The sequence below is a fragment of the Falco biarmicus genome, chromosome 5, assembly GCF_023638135.1.
Source record: "Falco biarmicus isolate bFalBia1 chromosome 5, bFalBia1.pri, whole genome shotgun sequence".
In the NCBI taxonomy this organism is placed as follows: Eukaryota; Metazoa; Chordata; class Aves; order Falconiformes; family Falconidae; genus Falco; species Falco biarmicus.
Window position 1 is genome coordinate 53,249,585 of NC_079292.1, and position 23,149 is coordinate 53,272,733.

General features: G+C 34.9%; 1 protein-coding gene across 11 annotated transcripts in view; it reads left to right on the forward strand.

The window, feature by feature from the left end:
• Positions 1-23,149, forward strand: part of PPFIA2 (PTPRF interacting protein alpha 2) — a 352,109-nt gene that overhangs the window by 108,607 nt on the left and 220,353 nt on the right. For 3 of the 11 annotated variants that reach the window (XM_056341433.1, XM_056341431.1, XM_056341432.1), the window contains exon 1: positions 7,347-7,725. The exons of the other annotated variants lie outside the window; for them this stretch is intronic. In XM_056341433.1, the coding sequence (XP_056197408.1) occupies positions 7,645-7,725 (81 nt within the window). In that variant the 5' untranslated portion in view covers positions 7,347-7,644. Of the gene's footprint in view, positions 1-7,346; positions 7,726-23,149 lie in introns of those variants that run through there. 11 annotated transcript variants of the gene reach the window in all.

Here is a 23,149-nt window from a genome sequence, read left to right on the forward strand (position 1 = left end):
CTTGAAGTCTTTTCAAGCTAATATGTTATTGATTTGTGGTATGTACTTCTAGAAAAAAAAAAAAAGTGTTAGAAGGTTTGCATCATCTGTAGAAGACTACATTTTGTGAATAGAGCTGGAGCAACAGGTCTGACATATTCAGACTTGGTCAGTTACTCCAAGTAGTTGTCCTGTTACATGTACAACAGTGAGACCTGATGTTCAAAATGGCATATAATAGCATCAGCAGGGATGAAGGGACTTAGGAAGGCTGTTCAAAGACTGACCATCCTTGAAAATTAGAGGAAAGATGTCTTCAGTTAAACAACCTAATTAATTACTGCTTTTGGAAGTATGACTGCAAATACTGTTGTCTTTAACAGTCCTTAAGCAGATTCCAATTCCAAGGGTTGTAAACCCATTCAGAATCATTGCTCTACTTAGCTTCAGGACAGAAAAGGTACTAGGGTAAATCTACTTCTGGGAATTTTATTAGAGTGTCAGTGATATTTGAATTCTTGCACAATGTAAAAGAAGGCATGATTATGTAGTTTTATGGATTTTATTCTGGTTATTCATGTTCCTCCAGTTTATGTTCATTTCAATCAGAAATAAGTTCACTGACACTATGGAAGAATTATGAAATTTTAATCAAGACAGAAAACAAACAGACCTTTTTCTGCAAAGGCCTACTGATATCCACAGCCCTTATTCAAGTGAGTATTCCCAGTTCCCATGTAAAATACAGGACTAATCGGTTGTGAATTTTAGCTTTTGATTCAGACCTTTAAGTTCTTAGTCAAAGTACCAGTTTAGCAACCTGCATCACTCATTAAGACAAAAGATATTTTCCAGATGGAGCAGAAATAAATGACAAAGACAGTTGCCTTGGTACAAGCTTTCCTGACAACCTTTATTGTCTAGATATAATTCTGCTACTCATTTTCATTAGTAGTTTATTCTCTGAATAGTTTTTATACTTGTAGAACAGGATACATCTCACTGTATGTAAAGACTGCAGAATAGATATAAAATACATGGAAGGAGTGAAAATGAATAAAAACAATGCTGTCAGGAAGAAAAAAATCTTTTTTGAAGGCAGGAGAGGCAGGTTAGAGAGGATGCCTATTCATAGTGTGCTGCGCTAAATTGTAGTGCTTGAACACATTATCTCAAATTTGTATCTTCGTTTGTTTCTCCATCATAGGCCCTCATCCTATTTTTAACCTCATAACATAAGATGTTCATTTAAAAAGAAAAAAACCTCTCTGCTGAGGATGATACATAGACAATGATTATCCTCTCCTATGTACTTTCATAACTTCTCTCATCTTTAATGTACTGTGATCCTTTGCAGTAATTGATGTAATTTAGATTCTACATTTACTGGTAAGAAACAACGCTTATTTTGCCAAGTACAGTGTAAAACACTGTGTATAATGTTACAATATAAGCAACTGAAGGGATGTAAATAACAAAAGTGATACCTAAGTGATATGATGCAGGGTGAAATAACAAGCTGACTGTTTTCATTATTTCTTTGCAACATCTGGGATGACATTAGTTTGGAATTTTTTGGTCTTGATTCATCACAAGTTAATGTTAGATTTGACTGGAATTTTATTGAAAATACTCCAAAATGCAGTCACTGCTATGATTCTACATTAAAAAGTATCTTTAATTGCAAAGAGCCTCTAGACTTTTTCATGAAATATCTAGTTATGCCACAAAACAGAAACATAGTAATTCCTGGCATGAAAAGTGAATGGCAGACAACACAGGTTGTATACTAAATATAAGTAAGTATCTGTGCTTTTGGTAGTTGAAGCCCGAGTCATGGAGAAAAGCGTGTATCTTTTCAAATCAGGTAAGATACAACTTAGTGTAACACAGATAAATCTTCCCTCAAATTTTTTTTGTTTGTTTGTTTCATTACATATTCCTCAACTCTGCTATCCTCTCCTCCTTTAACTTTCACATTATGCTCAATGTGCAGAACACTTTTCTATGTTGAAGCATTATGTTTTCATTCAGTTTCTTTTTTAGATTCACTCAGTGAGTCACTGTCACCAACACAACTTAAAAATAGATAAAACCCAGCGTTTATATCAGGTTCATTTCAGTTACCTAATAAGCTTCTGTCTGTGTACAACCTTGATTTACTGGTGGTCAAGTTACTCAGAGAAAACACATATCCAGTGCTGAGAAATTGAAGTGTTTTAAGAAAAAACAGAATGGAACTTTGGATATTTCATCACAGCTTTGTTGAACCATGTGGAAAGTGAATCAGGTATAGAACTATTTAATCAATAAGCCTTGAGAGCGTGAAAATTTCTCACACCTGTGATGACCAGAATATTGTAGGCCACTGCTGCACAAGAGTCCTAGCTGTGGTCAACAATTGCCTGTCTACAATGCACAAAAGGAAGGGAAATTTTGCTTCTACTCAAGTAAACAAATTGCAAAGTCAAGCATTTTGGACTTATTTGCATTGTGGTTGCATTTGGTGATTGTTGATTATGGACTGCATACTTGATAAGTTGTAGAACACTGGATTAGCTCCTGTATTCATAAACTCACTTAGACATTGAGTCAGTGATTTTAATTTTAATGATGTGTTATAACATAGCGATAGTGTTAGAAAATGAATTCTGAATTTTGCCATTTAAAAGAGAAATTGTTATGAAATTTTGAAGTTGATTGGTCAATATTGACTCTGTTTTTTTGAAATTAATTGCAATACTTGGTAAAATGTCCCAGTATACACAACAAAGCAAGGGTACTTCAAAAAGGAATTACATTAATATTTGCATTTCTTCTCAAAACTTCAGTCACTGTACTTGTGCTTGAAAGGGAAGCCGTTGCACAGAATACACCTGTTGGGACATGTTTTATCCTCTGCTATTGCTGGCATACAGTTTATACAGCTAAAAAGATATTTTGTTCTACAGTGTACTTGCTTTCATGGGTTACACAAATCTCTGTTTGAAGATAAATTAGGGCTCAGAAGTGCATACTGACTTGGTACCAGTACTTCCTGTAGTAAGACGTGCTTCCTTGTACAAGCATTGGTATTTGAATATTCAAGATACAAAGAAGAATGATGGAAAATGTTGATAATCAGCTATTAATTACAGAAACAGGATGAGTAACAGACTTCACTTATCAATAAAATTAAACTGATCTATTTCTACAAGTCTTCCATTCTAGAAGTATTTTCTGATTGTACCAAAAGGCTGAAAGGGAGCAAAAACTTCCTTGTACTATGTTTCACTTTCCTTAATTCTCCCTCCCACTTCGCTTCTGGGAGCTATAGGAGTTGGGAAGGGTGAGTTTCTGAAACTTGATATGTATGAGTTTTATATGTTCTTTAAAGTATATTAACTTGTCAGAGAAAATGTTTTTTGCATTGCTTTTTTGATGGAAGAATGGAAATACTTTTGGTAGAACTTCATTAAATGAGTAAAAGGAATTGTAAATGAATTTGGATGTGAACAATTAGATGCAATGTAGATATTCACTGTAATTTGATATGTAATTTGAATATCTTTTGTCTGAACTGTGGTAAAGGTTTAACATCTTTTCAGCCACAAATAGTTGGAGATCAGAGCTCTTTAAACATTGCCAGTTTTCAGTTTAAACCAAATTCAGGGAATTTTAACCAGATGAATAATGTATCCTATAATACTCCTATATTGATGTCTATGACAGCAGATATTAAAGAAACATCAGTTGAAGTACAGTATTATAGATTTTAGCAGCTTAATAGGGTTTCTGTGACTGTGAAGTAGAAATGGTGCGGTCTAGGTTTAATGTCAAAGCTCTAATGTTCTGAAAATCACATGCTGTCTCTGCTCCCGGAGGAAGGCATGTTTCTTTAACACGGTTTTCCATGATAGTCAGAAATGAGAACAGTTTGTGATATAAAGTCCATGTTTCTGGATAATTACTCATCTAATTTAATAAGAGTTGGTGATTTAAATCTTAACTCAAAACATCTGCTTTTCTATTGCACTACATATTCTGAAGAGAAACTATATCACACAAGCACTAGCATATTAAAATGCTAAGTGTGTTTGTGAGTTTTAAAAAGTGCATCTTGTCTCCGCAGTCAGATTTCAAAGTACTTCACATAATGGTCTGATTGAATACATACACAATATATATACACACCTTTTTAAATGTGTAACTTAATGATTTTTCAATACATATATATCTACATGTGTCAACATATATTTATATTTTTGTATCTACTATAAAAGATAGTAGGCTATACATCGAAAAAGAACACCAGTTTTTTACAAGAAATTATACCCACACAAAGTTTTGGAGAGGGACATGTAATTAAAATGAAAAGTCAACATAACACATGTAATACAGATTCAGAGCTTGGTAAGTAATACATTCAAAAGTAATTGGAACTAAAGCCATCTCAGGAGCATTGCCTCATCTCATACTCTTAAACATGTTGGTTTACTTTTTATAGAGGAGATTTTTTCCTCCATTACAACTCTTCTACTTCATGTAATAATTAAATCATTCATTGGAAGACACCCTGGAGCAAGTATTTGAATTGGGAATACATCCTTTGTGAGCAATTCTACTGCTGAGCTGTGGTCATGGTCTATAGGCCTGTTTCTCCATTTTTCCTGTTGGTTCTCTTCAGTTTCCTTTATTCTCTTCCACTTTCTGCTTACTTTCAGGCTGTGTTGCTTGATACCCAGCTTAGTGGTTGTGGCATTCAATAAGACCTGGTAGACCTGGTTTCAGTTCCTTGTTTCGAGGAGATTGCTGAATCCCAGCTTGGGGCTGCTGGATTTTCTGAAATGTGACTGTCTTTTTCTGTAATCATGAACACACATTCCACCATTCATCAGATCATACTTTACTGAATTTACCTATACCCCAACTAATTCCTGAGAGGAGGCTGCTTGTAGGTTTTTCAGAACACCACTGTTTTGCACAATTGTTTTCAAGCTGTTTGAGTGTTACATCAAAATTTTATGTTCTGATTCTATGAGGGTCCTGCAAGAACATGGTGTTGGTCAGTTTCACAGTGAGCTAAAATAAAATCTATAGTCATCACTGGAAGCATTTCCATAATGAGGTAAAAGTTGGTGGAGAGATAGAACAACAGGTATGATGCCATGCCTTCTCTCCAGACCTATACTGAGTAGCTAGGGAGTTGTGTTTCTTGAAACTTAAATGCATGGGGAGGGGGTGTTGTTGGATTTTTATTGTTGGTGGTGGTGGGTTTCCTGAGTGCAAATTCTTTTACCTAAGCAGGAAAGCTAAATCAACAGATAAAAAGATTGGGAGCAGTATTTTGAAAAGCAGTAATTCTTCCAAAATAACAGGCAGCTAAGTCATGGTGAACAGTGATCCCAGTAAGAGCTCCCAGTGGCAGGCTGCAGCCAGAAGATGATATAAATTCCTTAAGGAACAAATAGGGAACTAGCGAGTAAAAATACAGCAGTAGCATTGCAATCATGGAAGACGTTATTGAGGCTTTCACTAGAGCACTTATGTTTAACTTTGGTATTGACCATTTCGTAAAAATGTTGACAATTTTTTTTTTTTTTTTTTTAGGAATGGATTAGCTTGAGGTCTAGGAAATGCTGATATGGGAAGATGAACTAAGTTTCCTATATCCCTTGTAGAGATGAGGATTAAAAAGTGAAAATTGAAGCAAGAGAAGATCAAGCTAATAGGCACCGTTATTTTGTAGTGAAAGTAGTTGTCTATTGGAGAAATGTACATGGGATTTTGCACATGAATTCTTCAAATTATGCATTTGATGAGGAAACTAAGAGGAAAATTTCTGTCATCTTTCAGGGCAAATGATCTTAAGTGACCATAAAATAAACTTTTCATTGCACTGTAAGGAAATAGCACACATTTGGTAGGTAGATTATAAAGGTGAAAGTATCAGCTCAGAACAAAAGATTGTATACTCAGATTACCAGCAATCTGGTATCTTTCTTTTGACCAGTTGAGAGGCCCCTTTGCTAATACCAGCATCTAGATCTTCTGGAAGAGAATTCAAAGAGGAGAGAATAATCTGTAATCTGAAATGTAGGTCTCAAGAAGATATTCCAGATATTAAGTTTTTACTTTAAGTAAATGTTATGGAAGCAGTATCATGATAATGATAAAAAATTGTTAGATATAACTAGGATCTAAGAAGATTTTTTTCTCTTTGCCTTACAAAATACAATTATTGTGATATGCACCACACTGACATATGCATTTAAATGGGCAGACATCTCTGCATCTATACCAACTCCTTTCATAGTCATTTTACTTGAGAAGCTGTATTATCTTCAGTTGCTAAAAGCATTAAGATAAAACAGAATAAAAAACAGAGGCAGCCTGGCAACTCACCAGGCTTTTAGATTTCTGACAAGTTTCATTTTGAAAGTGCTGTTTCTTAAGTGGTTTCTCTGTCTTTTAAATCTTATGAATAAAATACAAAGTGCTTGACAGAACATGTAGAGTTAGTTTTCCGACCACTTTACATTTTTTACCCTTTACTGAAACCTTACTTTTCAATTTTTGTAAATGGAACACTTATTTTTTTGTTGCTAAAAGGTGTCGAGTTCTTTGAATATAACTTTAACATCTTCACATAGTTCAAATTATCTGTGTGTGAAGAAAAAATGCAATGGATGTTCAAAGCAGGTTTTCACAAGTATTACTGAACTTAAAAAATAACTTTTTTTGAAGATACTGTATATAGCTAATGAGCTAAGCTGTAGGTCGATAGCTTTGTGAAACACTGTAAGGCTCAGAATAAAATTTCAACCTTATACTTAGTAATGTGAGGTAAGTATTTGTAAATAGAGATTCAGACTGAAAATGAGAAAAAAGAATGAGGAAGGACTGATAAAATAGTCTTATAATGTGTATTGCATTTAAACTGTAGCTCTGTAGCAGTCTCACAGATACTTATTTTTCCCACTACCTGTAATCCGTAGTAGTACCACAAAATTTAAGAAATGTAAAAAAAATATTAATTTGCAGAGCAATACATTGTTTCTTTTATCTAGGCAAAACAGTCAAAGCAAAAAAAAACCCCACGTTTGTGTTATTTAAAGCAAGCTGATATCTGTTAACGTAGCTGTCAGCAAGTAAAATGATAAAATTATCATTGTTATCAAATACAGCTATAAACTGAACACAAGACATGCTTCAGGTTAGTCAGAAGAGGTCCTCTGTTTTTCACTGTGCATGCTTGCTTGAAATGAAACTGTGTGTTATTGGTTAACTGGGATGCTTAGCATAATCACTTTGCAAGGCTGTGGTGGAGGGAGGTGATTATCACTGAGAACAGATGGGCAGGTCCAAAGCATTGCCAGATTCTGCACAAGCTCCACATACTGTAGGTTCTAGCCCTCTTTTCTTCGGCATTTCTGATTTCTATTCATTGTGTATATTTTGAAGGGCTAGCTGAGCTAGAGGTCAGGGAGTGATGACCTTTAGAGTTTAGCTCACAGATGTAGGAATGAGGAACTCAAAGTGCTGTCACTATACGTCTAAACGGATGGGGCAGACTGCATTTTGTACAATTGCCTCCCTAAATGTATGAAAGGATTTATCTCAGAGCTTAGTGCTCTACTCTGCATCTGTAGCTCACTGTGGATTGTATTGTATGTGTGACCAGAAATGATATTCTTGGATATGAACACTGTCTCTGCTTCTCCTAAAGTGCATCCTCCTAATGGGACCCGGTTTTATACTTTTCAGGTAAGTGAACTTTAATAAAACAGAAAGGATTTTTCTTGGTACTTAAAAATAGGTAAACTTTGAGTAAGAGTAGCTAATAGGTTAAGAAGCTTATGTGTTAATGAGTTTTGTATTGGTAAGAGAAAATATGTAAGAAATCAATATAATCACAGTAATTTTGCTGCCTTAAAAATATCAGCATGTAAATTGTTCCTAAACAAACACAAAATTGCATTCACAATGATTTTGCTATCGATTGTCTTTCCCAATAATATTATCATCTTAAAATTAATTAGATTTATAGTTGTTTAGATGGATCCACGCTGTCTTCTGTTTAGTTCAGATAAACACTGTGTTAACATTATACAGAAATTCTAAGTTCCTATTATACAAAAAATATTTTTAGAACTTTGTATGTTGTACCTGTCTGGATTTTTTATATTTATCCTGAATGTAGCTTCATGCTAGCTGATGCTTAATTTGGTTCATGTGGATAGTAATCATACACGTGCAATTGATAGAACACTAGAATCTATTGTTAGGATTATTGAGGTTCTCAGTTTTAAGCTAAGTTTTGCCTTGTTCGGGTAAATAAGCTTGTGTGTGTAGTGTGTATGTAGGTAAGAATTTATTACATGCTCTGAATCTCATGTGCAAACCAGTCTAATTAAAACCATCTTTCAGCAGGACTTAATTAAAAGAAATCTTCAGTGCCTTTGCTCTGGAAAATGATGTAATTCTACAGTAAGATTTAACTATAATAAACCCCCCCCACACACACCCTGCCCCAGCTGCTCCTTATAGCACTCTGGCCCTGCAGGGCAATTCAAACACTCCACTACTTAAAGTGGCAGCAGTAACTTTTTCAGCGTACCCTCTGATGCAGTTAGGATTTAAATAACCTTCCCATTCCTGACAGTGTAACATTTTTTTCTTTTTGGTTACTTTATGCTATTGTAGAGTGATGTCTTTAATAAGTAAAAAATCCTGTGTATGCTACCAGAGCAATCTGAGGCAATTAAAAGTTGATCATAAAATGCATGGCAAACTTCTTTCAGAAAAATACAGGTACTCCTTTCTTTGGGTCGAATGACTGCATTTATTCTTGTCTTCTTTTAATCCATTGGTTTTAATTGCACTACCTTACCCTTCTGATTGATTGATTGATTCATCAATCAGAAATTGAACTGCTTACAGTGATGTCAAATGATAGTTGAGGGCTGTGCAGAAAGAGTGCCATCCTCCTAACAGTGACGATCTGCTGGTCCTGGCAGTGATTCAGAGACATGAATGCCCCAGGCCTGTTCCTCTACAGCATGACTACCTTATTCACACACTGACGTCTAAATATTCTGTACAGCCTCCTCTAGCTATGCTCTTAAACACAGTTCCTGATGTCAGGTATTCTTTCTGAGTGTGTCAAGTTGAAAAAAGTCACTAAAATTAGGATGTTTTGCTGCGATACCAGGTTGGCTATTTTAGTGTGTGGTACTTTGTGAAAGTAGGCACTAAAAATTAAGTGTATATATGTATATTGTATTTTTTTTTTTTTTACAGTATGTATTGTTGCTACTGAAAATCTGCGTGATTATTGTAGACATTATCCCACAAACAAAAAAATATCTTTTAAAAATTATCTCCTGCTGATTTTTAAGCTGAGGGGACCATAAATAAAAGGGAAACAGAACTGAATTTCCTGTTGCCTTCTGGATACCTTGATGAACAACGTAGAGTTAAATGACCTTGGAATGTAAAGCTGCTAATTCAGGATAGTCTGTGTTGGTATTCTAGAACAGCTTGGTGTTATCAGTGCTAAAAGAATTCCTGAAGAATTAAAAAATAGCGACCAAAGAAAGGCCGTATTTTCCTGCGGTGCACTTTAAAAATTATTTTTTCTATTTATTTGTTTACATATGTGCAGTATAAAGAAAGAAATGTGAAGAAACTTTCCAGGTCTTCCCTTGGCTTCCTTTGTTCCTTATTTCTAGGTTTTGACCACCATGTTGGTAGTATCTTCTCTTTCCCTCTTGACTTACTTCAGCCCTTGCTTACAAATATAATAGTTGCTGAGAAGGACTTCATATGACTCTTGTTAATTGTTTTGGTCCATTTCAAACTACTTTCACCTTTTGCTTTCTTACCTATTCTATTGTTTCTGTATGTTACAGTGTAACCTCTATGAGACAAGTGATCTCTTTCATTTGAATAACTTGCAAAGTTATGGGACAGCTTAATGGTTCTTAATTTGAAATATATATGATGGTATTTAACCTGAATGTGTGAAAATAATCTTAGCAAAATGAATGCCCAGCATGTTTAAAACTGAACAAATAAAAAATTGAGAGATGAGGGTGAATTCTGACTGATGGAGGGTAGTGAGTGATTAATCTACTGAATTGATGGCACATTGATTAAAAAATGCAACATATTCATTCTTCAAGCAACAAAAGTGGTACTGAAAGAAGCACAAAGCATGTTTGCAAGTTGTAACTTTATTATCAGCATTTCAGTGATGTTCTTAGGAAATAAGACCAAATTGGCCTCTACTGGCCAAGGAATCAGACTGGCCATACAGGGATGCATGTAACATTGCAATTAGGCTGGGGAGAATCATAATTAGTGGATATGTCTACAAGATTTTGAGCATTGATTAAGATCTTTATCAAATGCTTTGAATAGTATATTTTAAAATCAACTTTATAAAGTGTGCTCACTTTATGAGTGAGCATTAATTCAAATCAGAAGTCTGCCATAAATTTTCAAATTCAGAGATTTTGTTGCCTGATTAACTATTTTTAGTAGATTAACAAGGAATTTCTTGACACCTAATTGGAAAATTTAAAATAATATTTTCACCTGCAATGACACAGGAATGAATAAACAGTATTTTCTGCTTCCCCTTTCTCTCCCACTTGTGTTTTATTAACTTCTTTGGTCTCCAGGACACCTAGTGTTTAGAAAAAGTACTGAATTTGAAAATTACATCAATATCTGCAACTATCTAGAAACTATGAAATTCCTAGTACCTTTGTTCTGTTCAGGGAATCTGTTCTGAAATTCTTCAAAAGTTGAAAGTGTGATTTTGTGATTTTGTTCAGTATTTTTGCTGAACCACCTGCTATAATTAAAAGAAGCTTAGGCTATGATCTCTAGACTATGTTTGATTAAAGCAATTAAAAAACTGTGTGAGAGGAGGTCATATAAAGTAGTTATATAATGTATGAAAGGAAGGAGTTGTAACACTATTATGAACAAGGTTTTAGTTTTGTAATACCAAAGCTTAGTGCTTTGCATTTCAGTATCTCTGTACTTCATCTCAAATTGCTTGTGCCAGCCTTGGCAGACTTCTGCAGCTATATTACAGAAAGCACTGATTTTCTTTCTTTTTGTCTTCAAGCTTGATGAAAAGATAGTGCTTCCACTACTCTATGTGGATAAATTAGTTTGCCAGCACTCTTACAGTGAGCATGTATCTTTCATGAACATTGTAAACATCAAAGTCCAAGTAGTAACATTGACTTGCTCTCTGGTTGGTCTTGTATTTCACTGTATTTAGCAGTTATTTGAATAAAATAATGATACAGGTGGAAAACGTTGGATTCAAAAGGAGATTTATTTTTTTGTTGTTGGTTGTGAAATGGGGAACAATGCACTGAAAAATTATTTTTTAATCAAGCTGTTTTTATAGAGAACCTGGGGGTCATTTCTTTTTTAATGAAAGCATAGCACAAAGGAACTTCATTTTGAAGTTTCAGATTTCATTTTTGAAAGTTGTGTAGTAATGCTTTGATCATTTAAAAACAACTTAAGTTTACGTTGGAGTTTATTGTATCCAGTAAATATTTTTTTGTTTTCTTAAATTGGCTGTCTACAGCAATACATGTGACTACTAACTTGCACAACTTCTAAACATTCAAGATATCTTCATATTGTACATATTTATTTGAACAGAATTTGAAATTGAAAGAGCCTTTTTTCTATTCCAGCATCTTTGGGAAAAAAATAAAAAACCCACCTTGAAATATTTCTATGAACAGCATTTTTAAGTCTTGTAACTTTCAATTATTAAGCTAAGCACACATCTAAAACACAGATCTAAGCACAGACCTAAATCAGGGCTAAAAGACTTTGCCAATAGGCAGAACTTAGGAACTAGGCATGTGCAGTAGAGTCAGACATGCTCAACTACAGCAGTACACAAGGTGTCATGAATCTGGCTGAATCTTTAGCTTTAAAACCAGCAGTATGTGATAACAGTTTCCAGAAATGATAAACGCAAACTTTCAAATATTTGCAAGCAATACTAGCCAATCATAGTCAGATGAGCTTTGTGGTTTACAAATGAACTCTTAGTACAAGTATACTCCTTTTTGCTAACAAGTAGTGAATTAAGGGCTGGTCTTTTCTGAAACCTTGGGAGGTTAAAGCAATTTTAAAAAGTTTTCTGATGATCAGAAGGTCTATAAAGAAGGAAAACACTTTCTTACAGAACTTGCAGAGAAATCATAAAATATTCATAAGACAAAGATGTAAATACACTATGAAGTACTGTAAAATTGCATTGCTGACCAAAGGTTTGAAACTGGGTTACTGGGAAACTGGGAAATGTTTCTATACATAAAACATATCACCATGATACTGATTACTACTGTGTTTTATTTCTTAGCAGATGAATGTTGCACTCCAATGATAGTGAATTAACAACAGAATACAAACAAAAATGTTACTTTCTGGTACAGAATGTGATTTGAGCTGTCTGACAAAAAGTATATTCTATAAGAAATACTAGATGCACTCATTAATTTTCCTGTTAATTCCAATATTAATAGTTCAAATGAACTGTATACTTAGGCAGAACTTGTGGTTTATACTGTCTTGTAGTTTTAGTGTTTCAGTAATCCTATTGTTCTTTCATGTATCTTCTTATATGGAAATAGTAAACGAAACAAAAAGCTTCTCCTATCAGAGAAAGTATCTTGTAAAAATTTATAATTGCCCTGGTTAGCATACATTTATTATTAGATTATGCTTTGGGCAGGTATGCCATGCTACTCCATTTCTTTTTGACTACTTTGTTGCCTTGCATATTTCTGTGCAACGTATTTTACTATTAAAAACAACAGCTTTTGAGTTTCTTTGCAGAAATCCACAGTTCTATGAAAAAAATATATGGTTTTGGTGATGGAGATGGGCTATTACTCACCTTGTATGTGACATGATAATTCATTCCACTACAAAATTGTTGAAAAATACGTATTGATTATTCTATTCCTACTCTATGCAGACTTAATTGCACATGTAGAAAATACGTGGGCTATAACATGCAGAATAGAGCCAAATATTTGTGTGTACTTTCAGAGCTGTGTCACCTGGTCCCCAGGAGAACTGTGGAATCAGATCTTATCTCAAAGCCTTCAGCTGGCCAAGCATGTGGGCAGCTCCTTCCAGCAACCCTCTGCCAGGCTTGGGATTTCTCCCTTAGTTTTGTGTAAATAAAAGGTTTTTCTCTTCTTACTTAACACAGTAGTGTGCTATTTTTTTTACAAATATAACATAAAAATACTAGAGGCATGTTCTTTGTGAAAGCTGCAAGTCTATAGTCGACTGGTAACTCGTATAAGCAATGATGGGAAGTAAATGTCACTAAAAGGCCAACTAGAACAGGAGTCAACTGAATAATCGGGTTTGTATGCAAAAAGTTGTGGCACAGATCATGTAGGTTGTTATAGACTTCAGAAGGTTTGAAAACTGTGTTAGTGAATATAAATAATAACAGTGGCAGAAAGGATGACAGTGAGGTATTTTTAAAGACTTCTGATACGTTAACAGTGACAGAAAACAGTAATGCTGGCCCTGTAGAAAACAGTGCTTTACCCTGTAGCTAAAAAGAAAATCATTAAAATGTCTGAGCGGTGTCAAAGGCAGGAGACAATAATAAAGTGATTTGCATTGCAAACAGATTGGAAATATTTATAGCTGTATAAGTGGGTTTTATATAATTTTGGAATTTAGGAATTTTAGAGGAATAGCATGATAATATGTTTACATGCTCTTTTACTCAGAAATAAATGACAAATGACAATAAAGGCTGGTCTTATGTTACAAGTGAGTGTTATTCTTATTTGATATAAGTATTTTGATATGTATTTTTATTGCCTCTTTTGTGAAGAACAAACTTAAAGCTTTTCTGCTCAAATCCAGACATGTTAATTCAGTATTAATCTGAATGTACCCCAAAATATTAATGCTGTCTGTATTCAAACAATTATAAAATTTTGAAGGAGAAATATTTACAAATTTCATACATTAAAAAGTGAAAAATGGTATACCAAATAAACTTCCAATAAGTTTCATCTGTTTCTTTCTTTTTTTCTCTCTCTCTTTTTTTTTTTTTTTTAATTTTGTAGAATGGAGAAGACTGTGAACATTTGTTAATCAGTCCAGTTATACTGACAAATAGTAGCTTTAATCATTTTACTGGGTTGGTGACAATGTGGCACTTGGACTCCAAAAACGGTACAGAATTATTCAGGCTGACATAAAAATAAGAACATCATCTAAGTGTTCACCTAAAAAGCCCTAGAACTGTGTTACTGGGAAGGGTTTAATGCAATGTGTCTTAAATACCTAGAGAAATAATTTTGTTTGCACAAGGGATTTTTTGTGTAATTCTGTTGTGCCAGAGAACTGTGGTTTGTGGCCATCAGAGCTCATGAAAGACAATATCCTCACCACTAGCAATCCCGTCCGTACCCATGACACGGAGTATTTTTGCAAAGCTACTTGTTTTCTGGTTAGCTTCTGAGTTTTAGATGGAATAGTGCTAAGAGCTGCACCAACTGCCACCACAGAAACTCTTCCTGATTAAAACTCAGTAGTGCTGCATGACCCCACATTTTCCATAGTTGTTGTTTGGTTTTGGTTTTTTTTTCCAGCCAGTCAATAAAATGGTCTGTTAGTTTTTATGAATATGCTGTTCTGCATGCAGTGAACTGGGAAGGGTGATCTGACTGAACATTAACTGACTGTTTTGATCTGTAGATACACTTGCATCTTCCTCTGGGTGGAAACACACATTGCTTAAAGAAGAAATGAGAAATATTATGAAGATAAGCCTAATTACCATTAATTTAGTAGTGGAAATCAGGAAAATAATCCTTCTCCCCAAAAGCCACAAGGTGAAACTAAACATATGCACACACAGAGACACATGCTTTCCAAAAAATAAGAAAATAATCAAGCATAGGATTCTTTCCATAGTACTTTTCAGTTGTAGAGACTTAGTAAATTGTTTGCTCCAAATATATGATAATTAGAGCAAGCAAAGAATACAGGACCTTAAAATACATACATAAAACAAAATAGAAGGGCTTTGTGTCTTAAGCCATTAATTATGTGAATTTTTTTGGTTTGTGCCTGTCATACAAAAATATTTTATGCACATAATAGCATTTTTTAATGTGTTGAAACCGAACAGTAACCAAGCAGAGCAGTCAATGCACCTTTCCCATGCAGATTTCCTGTCTTTCAGAATTTGGCCAATTCTGTTTTGCAAAGTAATAAAGAGTGAGAAGGTACCTTTCCTTTTTCTGCCAGGAGCACTAGGGCTAAAACGGAGATGCTGTTTCATTTGCATCTGAGTGGATGTGACCAATAAAAGCAGGGGACCAGTAGGAGGAATAGCAAGAGGAGTCCTTTCCTCCTGTTCCAGAAATAGGATCATGGTATGTTTTCTGAATCATAGCTAGAAACCATGTTTCTGGCTCAATTTCAGAAGTGCCTTCAGTGCTGGCTTATAAACCTGGGCTTCTTTCACCATAATAGAACGGAAAATAAAACTAGAGGAAGAAACGCACAGGTATTTTCCAGAATAGTAAGAATACAAATGACTATTACACAATAATGTTTATTGGTTTGATACTGGTTGGTCCATTCTCTCAACTGAACACAAGCTGTATAGAGTGATATAGCAGAATGTTTGGATAATAATCTTTCCTCACAGGGAAAAACAGAATAATACAGGCATAGCCTGTTCTGAGAGCACACATTGTCCCTGTAGATGGGTGTCCTGAACATCCAGTATCAATTGTGATGATAACCTGTGGAAATTACATGGATTTTCTCTTGATGATTACCAATCTTGCTGTGTAGCTCTGCTGAAGCTTTGCCGTCCCTGTCTGGGAAGAAAGTGTATGTGATGTGCTGATGTCATTGTACATTTCAAATATATTCCCAGTAGTTTTCTCAGATCTAGATCACGCTGCCTCCTTCTTGATTTGCTGCTGCACATTGGACCGAGCAGAGGACAGTACCACTTACTGGTCTTTGTTAAAAGAGGGTGTTTTGACTGGAAGCTTTTAGTGCTGTCTTGACTAGCTTTTAGTACCTTGTATAACTTCAGCTTCAAAATCCTTCTCAGTATAGCTTTTACTGTCTGAAAGCCTGAATTAGTCAGTATAAGAACATAAATGTAGCCCCCTACATCAGCTGATAAGCCTATGTTAATTAGCTGTGCTTCAAGAGCTGGAAATGCTGTATATCAGCACTTAAAATGTTTTTCATTTGGAGAAAGTTACTGTCTAAAGAAAGAATTAGTTGCACAGAAGCAACTTAGTGGACTTGCAAAAAATAAGTAAACGGAATTAGTATAATTACTAACTAGCACAGTATTAACTATTTTATATAAAGCATTTTGTCTTCACAGTCTTTTGTACATAATTAATAAATTTGTAAGGCAAGAGGATCTGTTGCTTGCATGTTATTCATGTAGCATTTACTCGTACTGTCTTCATTATCAACAGCATCAGCTTATGCTGTTGAAAGGTGGGTGATCTACCTGCAAATTTTGTCTTTTTCTTACATCTGTCTTAAGGCAGTGAAAAAAGCATGTGCAGGCAATGCAAAATACTCGGCATGTCCTATGGTTGAAGGCAAGCAATAAAATGCATGATTTTAACAGTTTTCAGTAAGCTGAGATGTGAATAAACTCTTTTGCTGAGGAGCTTGCTAGCCTATAGATATGTATATTTGGGGGAAATTACTGTGATAGAAGCATTAAAGTAAATTTTACCTTTATTCATAGGTTATATTTCCATTTTGAATGGAGTATCATTAATACACATCACAAGATTTTTAATACTAAATTTCATAATAGTGTTTTCAGTAAATAAATTGTATTTCACCTCATCTATTCCTGTCTAGTTCAATATTCAGTTGGCAGTTATTCTTAGAGTAACATTTATGAAGGACTATAAGGCTAGGGTGGTTTTGAAATGATAGCTGACATAATTCAGCACAGTGATTCACTCAGATATGTAAGCAAATGAGAAAAATATGGATTCATTATTTCCACTGCAAGAATTACAATTACTGATTCATGGAAATTTAAGTGATCTGTTTTGTTTTGTTTTGTTTTTTCACTAGGAGGAACTATACAGATTTACATGACTAAGAATGTTTGTTCCTATGAAATGTGTTATTTCTAGTGATAGGTCTAACAAAGTATGAATTGATTTATTTTTTTTTTTTAAATTAGGTATTCTAATACTGCTTGTATGGTGGTGGCACAGTGTGAGGAATGACGGTCTATACCATCAGCCATAACACTGTTGGTGCTGAGCAAAGCCAGAGTGGTGGGGAGACGCCGATGGCACTGAAAATGGATTGAAGGTGTGATTACACATCGAGATACACTTGTGCTATAAGCCTAGCTGAGGTGTAAGGGAAGGTGCTTGATCCAGATTCCTGTGCTCGTGTCTTCTTTAACAAGTAGTGTGAAAGAATAAAAGTTAGTCTCTAGAGCAAAAAAGGAGGATCTGATGTCTGTGTCATCCACGTTTGCAGACCTAGTAGGTTATTTTGGAATAGGTCTATTCAGGTCCCATTGGCTGAATATCCATGAATGGATGGAAAGCAGTATATGCACTCTCAGAGATCATCTTCCAGCTTCATTTTGTCTAGGAGGCATCCAGTTCAGGCACTCTGAAATCACTTCATGATACAAACCAAAGCAAGTTGAGACAAAGGGGAAATCTGCTTCAGACCTCCTGATGCAAACTAAAACACTAATGTAGACTTGATTTCTGTAATGGCAGGCTGTGGTAAACACCATTTCGTAATAAAGGCTGGGTTCTGTGAATCCTAAATTGTGGTATGGGAGAGCCTCTGAAGGAGCCCAGAATATGTTAAGCTAATATTTGTCAATATAACTATACTGATAAAGATTAAGTTGACTCTCTAATGTCATACAGTCATTTCAGATTAATTTTTTCAAGGTCTGCAGTGTGTTTTATTATTTTCCTAGGACTCTACTACTAAAATAAATATTATGTGGAGAACATTATTATTATGATGTTAAGTTTCTGAGCAAATAAAAAAATATTAATATACAGTTTTGAAGAAGCCAGAAAAAGATTTTTTGACATTGTTTTGAAACCACTTTTCTTTACCATGCTTTTATATTATTAATAGGCAGACAGAAAATTATTTCAGGTTAGAAATTGAGTCTCTAGTTTCAGGTTGTTGGGAACCTGAATTCCAGATTGGCTTAGTGGACAGATTTGATGTATCTTATCAGGTTTGAAAACATATATGACCCATGTTGGCCTGAAGCCTTGGATGGCATGGCTAGCACTGTAATGAACAGTGGAGCATAAAGCTAAATATCTGCTAAACTGTGCTCAGTAAAAGAATGAAATTAGTAACTTACACTAAACACACACATACACACACCTATTGCTTGAAGTAAAGCTGTCAACATTAACCTTTGTGCTTCAAATAAAGATCTGATGTCAGTAGTGCGTATGCTCATCTCCACAGGCTGGGAACATTGTAGCTTGCTTGAGGTGGTCTGTGAATTTTCAGCTAGTCAGTAAAAGAGACCAAAAGATTTTTAAGTTTGAATAAACTAAAGGGTGGTATTAAAACTGAATTTGGAATTCTCTATCAGCTTCCAGTTTAGTACCAGAAGAAACAATCCTCTGTCCTTTCAGAAGATATAAGTCACCATTATGTTTCTCACACACATAAAACTGATGCAGCTCACATACAAATATAAGTGAATGAAGAAATAGTGAGTAGTTTTGGAACAGTCTCAGAGACATGATCAGAAATAGTTTGTTGTTTGCTGTTTGGTGCTTTTTGTTGTTGTTGTTGTTTGTTTGTTTTAATTTCAGATAATGGTATAAACCTCAATGCATTTAACCAAACTATTAATCAAGGAGCCAAGGAAAAATTCAGGTCAGTAGGGAGCACAAACACAAAACTAAAATTTACCCATTAAACTAAAGAATCTGTCAATTCTACATAGATTGTCCCTCAAGAAATGTTACTTTTTACTTCTGTTTTTAAACATAATATCTTTCCAAGCACACACAAAGCTTCTCTATAGATAGCAATTGTAAGGGATTTAAAAGTATTCCTAGAGATATGATGGGAAGCTGTAACGGGTTCATTATGGAGGAGTACTGCTTTGAATTGCTTCTTGGAATTGGATTGCTAGAAAGTGGTTGAATACCTATCCTCTTTTAATCAAAGTAATTTTGGAAGCATCATTCATGCTTTTTGGTTAAAGCTTAATTGGATTTTGCATTTGCCATAGTATAATCATGTTTAGTACTCAGTATGGTTTCTTTTTCCTCTTTCAGAAGTCACCATTTTTTGTTGCATCCTTTTGAATAGTAAGAAAACAAAATGTAAAAGTTATGTTGAGATATTTTCTACTGTGTTCCTTTTTTAGAAAGATGACTGAGTGAATAATATGCAGAATACAGCTGCTACTGAATGCAGTAGAAGCAAGTATCTTTTCTTCCAATACGGTGCTCTACCAGCACAGCCCATCTTTGGTGACTAGAAGGTAGACAATACCTTCATACATTCATAAAAAAAATGAAAGGCTGTCCCAGTTTGTATGTACTTTCAAGGAAGTCTCACTTTTGTAGAGCTCTGCCACTAAAGAAGATGTATCTGAAGTCCATAATGAGTCTCAGCTTTGTCAGTATTCACTATTCACTGGCACTGATTCTGGTTTTCTGGGCAAAGGAACTTCAGAAAAGTGATCTTACCTTTCAGTGGCTCTCTAAAATAGATAGATGCAAATGGACACAAAAACTGCCTTGGTCAAGTAACAAAATTAATTTAACTTTTGTGTAGCAAATGAGTCCAGCAGTATTTTAAATAGACATTTGTTTTCTCCTGACAAGACAAAGTTCTTATTTTCCACTGCATTTTGTTTTACTCTCTCACTAGCAGTATTTCAGACCCAGAAGGACACTGTGTAGTGCCCGGCACCTTTGGTGTTTGTGGAATTAGAGCTTGTGAGGGTGATGTCCCAGGTGGACTAGAATTGTAATGTTTTTTGGCTGTTTACATATTAAATATTCTTTTTACATTTAACCCAATATTAAAAACCTCCTAGTCTGGTTTTGCTGCCTCTTAATGATTACTTTTAATTGGACTCTTTATGTAGTTTTTACTCATCTTCAACACTTTCACTATGAGATTTTCTAAAAACACCAAGCTTTGTGGCAAAGTTCCCTGATAATCATAATTTTTAGACTGCTGTCTTATAGGGCATTTTCTTCTCATAGACTTTTAATGATTTCAGGTCACAGTTTAAAGCCACACACCTTTGGTCAGGTATCAGTATGCAGTTGTTGTCAAGTATCATTTTGGGAGTTAAGACTGCAGATAGGCCAAATAGCCTTTATGCACAGTTACATTCTTAAGCTCAAAGCAAATCAGCAGGGACGGGGGAGCGGTGTGGAAAAGAAACAAAAACAACCAACAACAAAACTATTGTTGGAAGTTTCTCACAGTTCCCCACTTCCTTTCTTACTCTTCCAGGAACATCAATATATGGCAACACTTCACATCTTATTACCCTGTTCTGAGCAGCACAACTCCTTTGGAGGTTTGAGGTTCAGGACAAGTTCAATCCTCTCTCTCACCTTAGGCTTGTGAGGACATTCATAACAGGTCTCTCAAACCAACTCTCCTTGCATTACACATGATTTTTAATATCCATAGTCTATTTCTAGAGGGTTCTCTGGAAGCGTGAAAGTATCAGTAATGTAATAGTGTCGAATTTAATTTCTATTTTTTGTAAAACAACAACTGAGACACTAGTCAATCTTTTTAATTCAAGTGGAGGATTTCATTATTATCTAATTTGAAATGCCTTTCCCTCTTAATGTAGGTGTCTTTTAGTTAAATGTAATGCTTATTTGTAAGAATTTTTAACTGTGGTTGCTGGAAGTGGAAAATAAAGGAAACAAATATCCACACACACCCCCACCCCCCCCTTTAGTCTATATTTTGCTGCAGTTTGCATCAGCTCTTTGCTTTCCTGTATAAACAGAGAAATCTGATGTGCCTTGAAGTCTTCTAACACCAGCTCCTGTTTGAGTCTCATTGATGTTCACTAGAATATATTGACAACCTGTCTAAACAGCTCTGGACCCATAGTCCCCCGATTTGTGGGCATGGGCATCTTTAATTTAAAAACTATGCTAAGAAAATGTGGTGGCCTGACCCTGAAAATAGGCATTATTAGGTCTAATGATTACACCTTTAGGTTAATTCTTATCTCTAAACTAAAGTGAATGTGATTTTACCTCTTCAAACAACTGCTACTTTCTGGAGAAAGAGCAGTTTGCACTCTGTAGTTAATCAAAATCACCAAATTAAATTAACATGACTCCAGCATGGTCTGTGACTCTTTCTAAAGTAACAGTGGTGGCCTTTACTAGAACAATAGTGTATCTAGTGTATTGTAAGTGTTTAGGGAGAGAAGGAAATTCAGAAGTTCAAAGGAAATACTTATGAGAAAATCCATGCTTTTATTTATCAGTCTTTTAAAATAAAAGTTTAAAGAGTCTTTTAAATGAAAGTTTAAAGGGGGATATATCTGTCCATTTCTGTTGGAAAATTGATTGTTACAGTAATTTAATAAAGACCCTAACTGCAAAAAATGTAAACGCATGTAAATCTTCCCCTTCTGTAAGCATCTGTGTATCTTCATAGGACCAAAGCCCGTCTGCCTTATGAATTTGCTATCTATTCAGCTTATGCAAAAAATGATATAGTTAAGTGAAATCAGGAAGATTGTTATTTCATCAGATACTTTTTTAAAGAAGTGGCACTTGCAGGTATACCTGAAGCTCAGTTTGCATAGTCACTATGCTGAGTAATATAGTGAAACATGGCTGCTTTCAAATATTTCTTGCTTTCATTGCAGAACTTGTCTGCTGTTTTAGTTCTCTGGAGTTTTTTTCCTGAAGTACCATAATGATGCTGTGAAACTTTATCACAAGTGTTTTGGAGTAGTTTCTATGTCAATGGTAAATTAATCCATTTATGCTTTCAGGAGTATTGAATATTTTTAAATGATACATATTTTGTATTTTAAGGTAAACCATATGAAGGAGATCAGTACTTCCAGAATGTTTGTGAGCTGATATTATAGATTTTTTTTCTTGCATTTATTCTGAAATGACTCAGTAAAGCTTTACCTTGCAAAATTTGAGAAATGCACTTGAGAAATCTGTATTATGGCAGTACTTATGTAGTCACCTTTTCACTGGAATATATTTCCCCAGTAATTATATAGAAACTATATATATATATATACACACACATATGAATTTGAATACATGCATGTGTATATAAATATATTTTTTTTCACTCACTATGAAAAAATAGCACTTTGGAATCTGTTACAAACAGCAGGACATCAGAAATCATTGGAGCACTGAAAGCATTCTTAAGAGGAGGGCTTTTTTGGTAATTTTGAGGGACTTCATCAGTCAGAGTTTAAAAATACCTCTGAAAAAGCATGAGCTCTTACAGCTATGCAGCTGTCATTAGATGTCACAGACCACTTAAATATGGTTCTGAGTATTATTTAATTACTGATGCTATTCATAAAAGTTTTGTGCTTTTCCAGACACATTTGTTGGTATGGCAATCTAGTCTTGCTTTGCATAGGTACAGTCAGCTAAAGGTTTATTGTGTGGCCTTTGAGTAAAACAATACACTAATAAAATTCTAATGTCCTGGTGGAGGTGCAACGTGAGTGTCTGTTATGCCACTGGAGTAAAGTCCAGGATAGGAGCTTAGCCCTGCATGCTGGATGCTGTAATACCTCTAATCCTGTGGGCAGTAATATCATCTGTGTGAAATGCTTGCACAGTTCAGGAACTGCTTTCCACACTGTGTGATGCTTCATAAATAGGACTTTTCTATTCCTCAGCTTTTTGACTGCTTTCAGAATATCACTGGGTAAGGCTGTATAGAAAACTGGTGAACAGAGAGAGCTTACTTCCATTTCTCCAGAAAAGAATGGATTGTCCAGGCAGTTGTTTCTTATCCCCATTTATTAACTGAATGAAGCTAACTTCACATTAAGACTTCTACTTCTTGGAGACTCCTGGCCCTGAGAAAGCTG